Source organism: Oncorhynchus kisutch, unplaced genomic scaffold (assembly GCF_002021735.2).
Source record: "Oncorhynchus kisutch isolate 150728-3 unplaced genomic scaffold, Okis_V2 Okis04b-Okis11a_hom, whole genome shotgun sequence".
Lineage (NCBI taxonomy): Eukaryota > Metazoa > Chordata > Actinopteri > Salmoniformes > Salmonidae > Oncorhynchus > Oncorhynchus kisutch.
In genome coordinates, this window is record NW_022261981.1 from 1,517,836 (window position 1) to 1,530,375 (window position 12,540).

Here is a 12,540-nt window from a genome sequence, read left to right on the forward strand (position 1 = left end):
ATAAAAACAAGAAAATGGTGTCGTTTGCTTTGCTTAACACGAGGAAGTTGAAAATTCTACTTCTACTTTTGATACATATAAAACCAAATACTTTTAGACTTTTACTCAGGTAGTATTTTACTGGGTGACTTATACTTTTAGACTTTTACTCAGGTAGTATTTTACTGGGTGACTTATACTTTTAGACTTTTACTCAGGTAGTATTTTACTGGGTGACTTATACTTTTAGACTTTTACTCAGGTAGTATTTTACTGGGTGACTTATACTTTTAGACTTTTACTCAGGTAGTATTTTACTGGGTGACTTATACTTTTAGACTTTTACTCAGGTAGTATTTTACTGGGTGACTTATACTTTTAGACTTTTACTCAGGTAGTATTTTACTGGGTGACTTATACTTTTAGACTTTTACTCAGGTAGTATTTTACTGGGTGACTTATACTTTTAGACTTTTACTCAGGTAGTATTTTACTGGGTGACTTATACTTTTAGACTTTTACTCAGGTAGTATTTTACTGGGTGACTTATACTTTTAGACTTTTACTCAGGTAGTATTTTACTGGGTGACTTATACTTTTAGACTTTTACTCAGGTAGTATTTTACTGGGTGACTTATACTTTTAGACTTTTACTCAGGTAGTATTTTACTGGGTGACTTATACTTTTAGACTTTTACTCAGGTAGTATTTTACTGGGTGACTTATACTTTTAGACTTTTACTCAGGTAGTATTTTACTGGGTGACTTATACTTTTAGACTTTTACTCAGGTAGTATTTTACTGGGTGACTTATACTTTTAGACTTTTACTCAGGTAGTATTTTACTGGGTGACTTGTACTTTTAGACTTTTACTCAGGTAGTATTTTACTGGGTGACTTATACTTTTAGACTTTTACTCAGGTAGTATTTTACTGGGTGACTTGTACTTTTAGACTTTTACTCAGGTAGTATTTTACTGGGTGACTTATACTTTTAGACTTTTACTCAGGTAGTATTTTACTGGGTGACTTATACTTTTAGACTTTTACTCAGGTAGTATTTTACTGGGTGACTTATACTTTTAGACTTTTACTCAGGTAGTATTTTACTGGGTGACTTATACTTTTAGACTTTTACTCAGGTAGTATTTTACTGGGTGACTTATACTTTTAGACTTTTACTCAGGTAGTATTTTACTGGGTGACTTGTACTTTTAGACTTTTACTCAGGTAGTATTTTACTGGGTGACTTATACTTTTAGACTTTTACTCAGGTAGTATTTTACTGGGTGACTTATACTTTTAGACTTTTACTCAGGTAGTATTTTACTGGGTGACTTATACTTTTAGACTTTTACTCAGGTAGTATTTTACTGGGTGACTTATACTTTTAGACTTTTACTCAGGTAGTATTTTACTGGGTGACTTATACTTTTAGACTTTTACTCAGGTAGTATTTTACTGGGTGACTTATACTTTTAGACTTTTACTCAGGTAGTATTTTACTGGGTGACTTATACTTTTAATTGAGTCATTTCCTATTAAGGTATGTTTACTTTTACTCAAGTATGACGATTGAGTAGTTTTTCCTCCACTGCTCACCAGACATCAGAAAGTATGTTACTGCTAATCTGTGCTTCATTGTAAAGTATACAGTATTTCCGATATACAGAATACTAAAAAGCACAATATGAAAAGGGATTCATGTAAACCATTTAGAGGGAATGTTTGAGCCTGGAATGCAAATAACCGTTAGCGATGTGATGCAACACACTGAAACATCACCGCTTGGCCTAGATATACTATACTAATTCAATAAATCGGCACTGGCATTTCTTCATATGCTAATGCCTTTAATGAAAAGAAGCAGAAATGAGATTTGTATGTATTAGGTGTTTGTTGTAAAATTGTTAGATATGACTTGTTAGATATTGTTGCAGTGTCGGAAGTAGAAGCACAAACATTTCACTACCCTCCCAACAACATCTGCTAAAAACGTGTATTTGACCCAATACAATTTGATTTGATTTGATAAGAAGCAGACATGCTATGGTAATATGACTAAAAACACAACACTCCTTTCTGCAGATGCTGGACCATACACAGTGTAAAAGGTAAAGGATGGGTGACAACAGGGGTGGAAGGTAGCTTAGTGGTTAGAGTGTTGGACCATTAACCGAATGGTTGCTGGATCAAATCCCCGAGCTGACAAGGTATTCAAAAATATGTCGTTCTGCCCATGAACAAGGCAGTTAACCCACTGTTCCCCAGAAGGCTGTCGTTGTAAATAAGGGCTTGTTCTTAAATGACTTGCCTGGTTAAATTAAAACATTAAATAGTTATTGTACATGAGAAAGGCTTCTTAATAGTCACCATGTTAAATAAAGTCAATAAATGAATTGACATTACACATGGGAAACATTACAGGAGATGTATAAATTATATATATATATATATATATATATATATATACTCTTGGACACATAGCTATGTTTTATTATATCTATCTAATGCAGGTTGTGGTCATGTTGTTGGTCAAATTAGAACATGTTCTTTTGTAGAGTTGTATAATTTATTATTATTAGAATTATTATAGGTCCTACTGAACATTAAACAGACTGTTAAACTGTGAACTAACTGTAAGACAGTCCATACTGTCAGATGGCCTATTGGACAGAATGTGTGTGTGCTTAGTTACGTGTTTGCATATCTCATTTCCTTGCAGTGTGCACTGCAGGCTCCAAGAACCTGATTTACACGTTGCATGAAATGTAGGAAGGTAGAACATTTAAATATTTATAATTCCCCCATTGCAGTCAGGACTGCCTCTCTTGGGCACCCAGATTGGAAGGCTTACAGAAATTCAGAATTTGAATGCATCTCAAATGAATACCTATATTTAGATGGTTTATATTGAAACAGAAACCTATTGCTTCACGTCCACTGGTGGTGGTTTCAAAATGGAGGCACCAGTATGGGGAGACATTGGTTTTAAGGGGTTTATAAGTAGGTTATGAACTGTTAAAGATAGTTAAAATATATAAAATGATAAATAGTTAATACAGTGGTTTAAATGGTGTGATTTGTTATTTTAATGCCAGTCATTCGACTGGTTCTGTCATTTCTTGATTTCTTGTTTAGATTTTTGGTTATGTGTCTATTAGTATTGTATTTGTGAGACATTCTACTGCCCTGTTGGAGCTGGTAACATAAGACATTCTACTGCCCTGTTGGAGCTGGTAACATAAGACATTCTACTGCCCTGTTGGAGCTGGTAACATAAGACATTCTACTGCCCTGTTGGAGCTGGTAACATAAGACATTCTACTGCCCTGTTGGAGTTTGTAACATAAGACATTCTACTGCCCTGTTGGAGCTGGTAACATAAGACATTCTACTGCCCTGTTGGAGCTGGTAACATAAGACATTCTACTGCCCTGTTGGAGCTGGTAACATAAGACATTCTACTGCCCTGTTGGAGCTGGTAACATAGGCATTTCACTGCACCTGATATAACACCTGCAAATCTGTGTACGCGACCAATACATTTTTGAAACACTTTAAATACTGTATCTGTGTGACCTCTGTCTAATCTTTGTACTCATGTGATCTAGTATGTCTGTAATGTCTGGAGGGGAAATGACACTCTTTCTCTGGCTCTCCCTTTCCCCTCTAACAGGGCTTTGGTCCCCCAGGACGCCCTGGTGCTTCCACAATGGCACCCATATTCCCTATATAGTGAACTACTTTTGACCAGGGCCAATAGGGCTCTGGTCAGAAGTAGTACACTATATAGAGGATATAGAGTCATTTGGGATGCAGCCCCTGTCTGCCTCTGGGAGATGGTGGCCCTTGATTTGTTATGTCTCCTCATGCAGAGAGGACTGCAGAAACGAAGCACCTGGAAACTTTTCATGCTGGCCCTCAAAGGTTATAGTGGTTGTCATCTCTTTTCTCACAGCGTCAATTCTATTTTAAAACAGCATGTGAAAGTATATTCCAGATTCAGAGATTCAAGTAGGTGTACTAAAGGAACACAAGAGAGCGTTCAGGTTTTTTAACATGGGGGAGTGGGCAATACAGGGTAGCTTGATGATTGCCCCCAGTCCAAGCCATGAAGGGTGGCTTGATGAATGACCCCAGTCCAAGCCATGAAGGGTGGCTTGATGATTGCCCCCAGTCCAAGCCATGAAGGGTGGCTTGATGATTGCCCCCAGTCCAAGCCATGAAGGGTGGCTTGATGATTGCCCCCAGTCCAAGCCATGAAGGGCATTTTGATCAACTTCATATTAGTTTTATGTACAGTTTAAGGGCCATAAAAAATATATTACTCTCCCCAGGATATATATAAGTCCCAGGGAACAAGAAAATGTTAACATTATGAACTTGTGATTACCTTCTATGCCCTTGACATTTTCACACTGGAAGCCAAACAGATGTACAGATCAATCTGGACACTAGTCATGTGTATTGGTGAGAGAAAATAATACATTCTACACTGTTAGAAAAAGGGGTTCTTAAAGTGTTCTTTGCGGAGGGATAAGGTTCTACAAAGAACCGTTTTCATCTGAAGAACCCTTTTAAAAATAGTATGTAGCCTCTCATTACTTCTAAAATGGAAACTTACTTTTTTGGTAAGATTGCAACAGAAAACAAATGAAAATATGGGCCAAATTTCATGGGCCAAAGAATCCCCTATGTTGATGGACTATAGACTTTGATATGACTTTATTGAAGGAGGTGAGAATGAATCCCATGTAATTGAAAGAGAAGGTTAGGTTAGGTAATGCCATTCTGTAAAGTCAGACTGTGAAATAAATGTGCATAACCTCATTTTACAAAAACATAAAATCTGGAATAAAAACAGGATAAATCCATCAAACGTGATGTATTGATTGATCATTGCGAAAACATTTGCAAAAACAAAAAGTTTAACCACATCAGAATATATCATTGTCACGGATTAGCAGAACCCCGTGCCATTAAGTCAATGCAGCCATTTTTTTCTCAATATCAAATCATTTCTGGGTAACAATGTAGTACCTTACTGTAATAGTGGTCAATTCAAATGGTCAGAAATAAACAAAGAGACATTTCTCAAGCAACATGTAGTGGTCTGAATGAGGGTGCTAGGACTGTCTGGGAGTGGTCTGAATGAGGGTGCTAGGACTGTCTGGGAGTGGTCTGAATGAGGGTGCTAGGACTGTCTGAGAGTGATCTGAATGAGGTTGCTAGGACTGTCTGGAAGTGGTCTGAATGAGAATGCTAGGACTGTCTGGAAGTGGTCTGAATGAGGGTGCTAGGACTGTCTGGAAGTGGTCTGAATGAGGATGCTAGGACAGTCTGGAAGTGGTCTGAATGAGGGTGCTAGGACTGTCTGGGAGTGGTCTGAATGAGGGTGCTAGGACTGTCTGGAAGTGGTCTGAATGAGGGTGCTAGGACTGTCTGGGAGTGGTCTGAATGAGGATGCTAGGACAGTCTGGAAGTGGTCTGAATGAGGGTGCTAGGATGGTCTGGAAGTGGTCTGAATGAGGGTGCTAGGTATGTCTGGGAGTGGTCTGAATGAGGGTGCTAGGACTGTCTGGAGGTGGTCTGAATGAGGGTGCTAGGACTGTCTGGGAGTGGTCTGAATGAGGGTGCTAGGACTGTCTGGGAGTGGTCTGAATGAGGGTGCTAGGACTGTCTGGGAATGGTTTGAATGAGGGGCCTAATTGGATGAGCTTAATGCGAGGGATATGTACCTGAAAACTAGCTGTTATTGGCAGAGAGGTTTGAAACTGTCTTTGTTATTGGTCTATTAACTCATACCGCCTGGTGATGTTCATTTCTCTACAGCCTCCAACGTCGTTTTAGAGAATTTGGGAGTACATCCAAATGGCCTCACAACAGCAGAACAAGTGTATGGCGTCATGTAGGCGAGCGATTTGATGATGTCAACTTTGTGAACAGGGTGCCCCGTATACCGTGACGAGATCCTGAGCCTCATTGTCATGCCATTCATCCTCCGCCATCACCTCATGTTTCAGCATAATAATGCATGGTCCCATGTCTCAAGGATCTGTACACAACTCCTGAAAGCTAAAAATGTCTCAGTTCTTCCATGACCTGGATACTCACCAGACTCTGGCTCTGGATCGACGTTTATCATAGTGTGTTCCAGTTCCCGCCAATATCCAGCAACTTCACACAGCAATTGAAGAGGAGTGGGACAGCATTCCACAGGCCACAATCAACAGCCTGATCAACTCTATGTGAAGGAGTTGTGTCGCTGTATGAGACAAATTCCGTTTTTTGTTCATTTTTGTTCATTGTTCATTGGAGGATATCTACCCACCACCTTAAAGACTGATTATCATCATCGCACCTGCGGGGCAGCAGGTAGCCTAGTCGTTAGTGTTGGACTAGTAACCGGGAGGTTGCAAGATCGAATCCCCGAGCTGACAAGATAAAAATCTGTCTTTTTGCCCCTGAACAAGGCAGTTAACCCACTGTTCCTAGGCTGTCATTGAAAATAAGAATTTGTTCTTAACTGACTTGCCTAGTTAAATAAAGGTTAAAAAAAACTTGAGGGCTGGCTAGCTAGTTATCTACCCAGCACCTTTAAGACAGATTACCATCAACTTGTGAGGGCCAGTTATCTACCCAGCACCTTTAAGACAGATTACCATCAACTTGTGAGGGCCAGTTATCTACCCAGCACCTTTAAGACAGATTACCATCAACTTGTGAGGGCCAGTTATCTACCCAGCACATTTAAGACAGATTACCATCAACTTGTGAGGGCCAGTTATCTACCCAGCACCTTTAAGACAGATTACCATCAACTTGTGAGGGCCAGTTATCTACCCAGCACATTTAAGACAGATTACCATCAACTTGTGAGGGCCAGTTATCTACCCAGCACCTTTAAAACAGATTACCATCAACTTGTGAGGGCCAGTTATCTACCCAGCACCTTTAAAACAGATTACCATCAACTTGTGAGGGCCAGTTATCTACCCACCACCTCTAAAACAGATTACCATCAACTTGTGAAGGCCAGTTATCTACCCAGCACCTTTAAAACAGATTACCATCAATTTGTGAGGGCCAGTTATCTACCCAGCACCTTTAAAACAGATTACCATCAATTTGTGAGGGCCAGTTATCTACCCAGCACCTTTAAGACAGATTACCATCAACTTGTGAGGGCCAGTTATCTACCCACCACCTTTAAGACAGATTACCATCAACTTGTGAGGAACAGTTATCTACCCAGCACCTTTAAGACAGATTACCATCAACTTGTGAGTGCCAGTTATCTACCCACCACCTTTAAGACAGATTACCATCAACTAGTGAGGGCCAGTTTATAATTGCGTGCTATAAAATCCCCTGATAATGTAAATCACACACGACCATATTCACATGCATGGAACCTTATTGAAAATCTGAGCATGGCAAGCATCCCTGTGTGTCACTGATAGGAAGCAGACTGTGATATGGATCGGGGTTGGCATTACAGTCTATTGGATCAATAACTTCGGATGTGGGAGCCTGACTGCATTGAGCTGGAGCTACCACTCTTTAAGAGCCAGGGTTATTACAATGCATCCATTGACTAATCAGGTCTGCAGGGCCTAATGAACAAATGACAGAGCAGGATAAGAGTGGCAGCAGAGAGAAGACAGAGTGCCGTCTATAATTAAAGCGCTCTTTAATGCATTGTACAACAATTAACTGGTATCAATCTGAATCAGTGCAATAATGCTTGGCTCATTCACAGAGGCAAGGAGTTGATAAAAAAATATATATATATGTCTTCGCTTTAATAATGTGTAATTAGATAAAATACACTTTTATTGATTTGGCAGTTCTATGAATCAAGAGCAATTTTACAGGAGTCTCGCTCCCTTCAATTTATTGCTGTGTGGAATGACTGCCTCAACCATAGAGCTAGAATTATGCGATTAGTCTCTGTGGGCAGATAGAATTATGCGATTAGTCTCTGTGGGCAGATAGAATTATGCGATTAGTCTCTGTGGGCAGATAGAATTGTGCGATTAGTCTCTGTGGGCAGATAGAATTATGCGATTAGTCTCTGTGGGCAGATAGAATTATGCGATTAGTCTCTGTGGGCAGATAAATTGGACATACAATGCACATAATGTCAAGTGGTACGTGTTACTATGTCAACGGCATCATCTTTAGCACCTTCAGTGTTGTAGCACAGATGGATACATTAGGAACTCACTATAGATTTAATTAGTTTTGCCCCCCTATGGGCTATAGTAACATATGGGATATAATCTATATCATTTTTATGCAAACATGAAACTCTTTTAATCAACTGAATCTGAAATGTGTCATGATATGTACAGTTATGTTTTAAATTAAATGTTTGAAATGAAATGGTACATAGGTTTGTGATATAGATTGATTTACATTTAGCATTGAAATGCTGACAGAAATACAATATTACACATTGCCCCACATTACAAAACCACTTCCAATTCTTGTGTACATGTGGTCCTCAGTTGGGTACGATGCTATTTATAAACAGGTTGTAAGGGATTTCCTCCTCTTCTTCCGAAGAGGGGAGGCGAAAAGGATCAGAGGACCAATATGCGGCGTGGTAAGTGTCCATGGTTCTTTTAATACGTAAATGTACACATGAACAACTGACTACAAAAACAATAAATGTGGAACGAACGAAACCCAAAACAGTCCCGTGTGGTGAAAAACACAGACACGGAAACAAACACCCACAAACACACAGTGAAACCCAGGCTACCTTAGTGTGATTCTCAATCAGAGACAACTAATGACACCTGCCTCTGATTGAGAACCATACTAGGCCGAAACATAGAAATACCCAAATCATAGAAAATAAACATAGACTGCCCACCCCAACTCAGGCCCTGACCATACTAAATAATGACAAAACAAAGGAAATAAAGGTCAGAACGTGACACAGGTAGAACAGTCTCGTCGACCCATCCCTTTCAGTTGCCAGAGGCAACTCTAAATCATCAAAGTACTACATTATTTTTCTCCCCAGTGTCAAATATACACTATATACACTATTGTGGACAACCAAGGATTACAACTATGTTCAGTCCTTCAGCAGTTTATCTTATATGTTTCAGGTCTAGTTCGTAAGTTTGTTTAAACAAGTTTGTAAAACAACTTCCAATTGATTTGGAACAAGATGTGTTTCCTTTTTGTGAAATAGTTTGGTGCTTGAAAGAGGAAATGTGAGGACATTATGAGGACACCAGTCCTTCTGCGAGACCAGCTGCCTGCCACATGAAATCCCAAATCTGGCAACTTCCTGGCTGTGGCAATATGAGGCAAATCACGTCTGTCTCAATCAAGAATGTACTTTCCAAAACCCACTGGCACTGTTTAAAGAAACAAACCGTTTTTGTAAAAAATAATAATAATAATACGAAATATATGTATATCTTAGAGATGTTCCTTTCCCACAGTATAACCTTTGTTCTGGAGCACTTATGAATAATGTTCAGTATTAATGTTCATCACAGGTTGAATCAGGGTCTCTCTGTGGGGTCTTCAAGGATAATAGTGGTCCTGGTGATGGTTTTTAGAAGCCTGGTTATTACATTATAATACAAGCAGATAGCATCTAGCTAGGTACTGTACATCCTGTACAGGTATGTTACAAAGGTCTGGTTTGGGTTTGGATAGAATCAGAGTGATCTGAGAGACTCCTAGGGGTCTTAGTGGTGGTCCTCTGATGACTCACAGTCCTGCATACAGACTCCTGCATTCTCCTCAGGCAGGGCAGGTAATGGCCCGCAGCAGCCCTGAAGTCACTCCTCAGGAACGTATAAAGTATAGGGTCCAGCACACTGTTGAGGCTCAGCAAACCCCTGCCCAGCTGGTAGGGCACAAACACTGCCTTCTCCCACTCACAGGCGTCACCGTGGAGAAGCAATCCAATGTACTTCACGCATCCTGTGATGTGGTAGGGGCCGAGGACCAGGATGAAGATGACCATCAGCAGAATGAGAAGCCCCCTGATGCGGTGCTTCTCTTCCGTTCCCAAGGTACCAATGGCCGACAAAGACCTCAGGGTCTTCCGGTGGAGGATCACGATGAAGGCGAGAGGGATGATGAAGGACAGGGATAAGGTGATCAATCGGTAGATGATGAACCCCTCCTTGGAAGGGTAGCTCTCGATACACAGGGTGTGATTGTCGTTGGGTTGCATTTTACGCAAGATGATGGATGGAGGCACGGCTACCACGACCCATATGCTAAGGGCTATCCATCGTGCAAACTTCAGCTTTCTCAATGCTTGGAATCTCAGAGGCTTGGTGATGGCCAAGTAGCGCTCCAAAGCGATGATGCACATGAAGGCAATGCCGGTGTAAATGCTGACGTAGAAACTGACCCCCAATAACTGGCAGGAAGTGGACCCGAATCGCCAGTTGTGACCCCTGCGATAGTAGTCAATCCATAGAGGTACAGTGAACAGTTGGAGGAGATCCGAAAGGAGCAGGTTGATCACGTACACCGGTAAGACGTTTTCAGACTTGATCAGACGATAGAGCCCGAATAGCGCCATCAGATTGAGGGGAGTGCCAATGATGAAGAAGATACTGTAGATTACAGGAAGGTAGATGGCATCTTGGCTGAGGTCCACTCCACAATTGTTGGCTTCATTCAGGTTACTATTACCAGAGCTGGGGGTGGGAGTCATGTCCATGATGTCCTTAAGAATCAAGAGGATATGTTAAGTTGATATGATATAGATTGTATAGTAAGTATTTACCCCATTACACATTCTGAGCCTGTAAATTGATGCTGTCACTATTTAAATTATATTTTTGTAATCAACACCTTCTACGTGACACTAAGAGGGTATAAAGTATCATTGAAACTAGAGGGTATAAAGTATCATTAAAACTAGAGGGTATAAAGAGTCATTAAAACTAGAGGGTATAAAGTATCATTAAAACTAGAGGGTATAAAGAGTCATTAAAACTAGAGGGTATAAAGTATCATTAAAATGAGAGGGTATAAAGTATCATTAAAACTAGAGGGTATAAAGTATCATTAAAACTAGAGGGTATAAAGTATCATTAAAACTAGAGGGTATAAAGTATCATTAAAACTAGAGGGTATAAAGTATCATTAAAACTAGAGGGTATAAAGTATCATTAAAACTAGAGGGTATAAAGTATCATTAAAACTAGAGGGTATAAAGTATCATTAAAACTAGAGGGTATTTTTTATTTTTATTTAACTAGGCAAGTCAGTTAAGAACAAATTCTTATTTTCAATGACGGCCTAGGAACAGTGGGTTAACTGCCTGTTCAAGGGCAGAACGACAGATTTTGTACCTTGTCAGCTCGGGGATTTGAACTTGCAACCTTTCGGTTACTAGTCCAATGCTCTAACCACTAGGCTACACTGCCGCCCCAGTGTATAAAGTATCATTAAAACTAGAGGGTATAAAGTATCATTATAAAACTAGAGGGAATAAAGTATCATTAAACCCAGAGGGTATAAAGTATCATTAAACCCAGAGGGAATAAAGTATCATTAAATCTAGTCGTTATAAAGTATCATTAAAACTAGAGGGTATCAAGTATCATTAAAATGAGAGGGTATAAAGTATCATTAAAACGAGTGGGTATAATCTACCATTAAAAGGGTGTGAAGTATCATTAAAACGAGTGGGTATAATCTACCATTAAAAAGGGTGTGAAGTATCATTAAAACGAGTGGGTATAATCTACCATTAAAAGGGTGTGAAGTATCATTAAAACGAGTGGGTATAATCTACCATTAAAAGGGTGTGAAGTATCATTAAAACGAGTGGGTATAATCTACCATTAAAAGGGTGTGAAGTATCATTAAAACGAGAGGGAAAAAAACATATAGATGACCACTAAATTACCATTAATTTCAAAACACTGATGTGAATTCTCTCCCTGACTTTGTCTTCTTATGTTATCAAAATATTAATATGCCAGAACTAATCAAAACATACCTGAAATCCTGTATTAGCTGCACTTTTCCAACAATATCAGAACGTCTTATTGGGAAACTTCATTAGAGAGAGTGTGAGTTGAATAGTCAGTACCAAACGATATGCCAACAGTGTGTCTTTGTACAGGATGTGAAGTAATGCCATAGAGATATTTTTTTTTGATGGTGGTGGTGAAACAGAAGTCATGAAATCATAAAATGAATCATGTTACATTAACCACAGCAGGAAGTTGAGAAGCTAAAATGTGCCAGTCACTGTGTTGTTAATTACTGGTCAACAGAGAAATAACTATATAAAATGTGTAAACCAGATCTGCCTCCGTAAATTACTGTCACTGAATAACACATGTAATAATATCCCATGACGTTCTCAGTATTTCTGCTGTTTTTCTAATACCTTTTGTGTATAATATGATCATTCCGACTGACTCAGATTTGTTTTAACGGGTCAACTGACCCCATTTTCTGTACAGATGTAGGATCTTAATTTGAGCCAGTTTGCTACAGCAGGAAAATAATCCCACAGAAACAGGAAATGTGAATTATTATGTGGATTAT

The 12,540-nt window shown here is 39.4% G+C and overlaps 1 protein-coding gene across 1 annotated transcript; it reads right to left on the bottom strand.

Moving 5' to 3' along the window:
- Positions 1 to 7,768: 7,768 nt before the first annotated feature.
- On the bottom strand, positions 7,769 to 12,096 carry zgc:171579 (7tmA_Proton-sensing_R domain-containing protein). The gene is made up of 2 exons (XM_031813203.1): positions 11,984 to 12,096; positions 7,769 to 10,699 (listed from the first exon to the last, which is right to left on the bottom strand). The coding sequence occupies exon 2, from the start codon at positions 10,691 to 10,693 to the stop codon at positions 9,641 to 9,643; it is 1,053 nt and encodes a 350-aa protein (XP_031669063.1). The 5' UTR covers positions 10,694 to 10,699; positions 11,984 to 12,096; the 3' UTR covers positions 7,769 to 9,640.
- Between the last annotated feature and the right edge of the window lie 444 nt (positions 12,097 to 12,540).

Coding starts and splice junctions, on each gene's coding strand:
- zgc:171579 (XM_031813203.1), bottom strand. CDS start 10,693: ATGGACATGACTCCCACCCCCAGCTCTGGTAATAGTAACCTGAATGAA.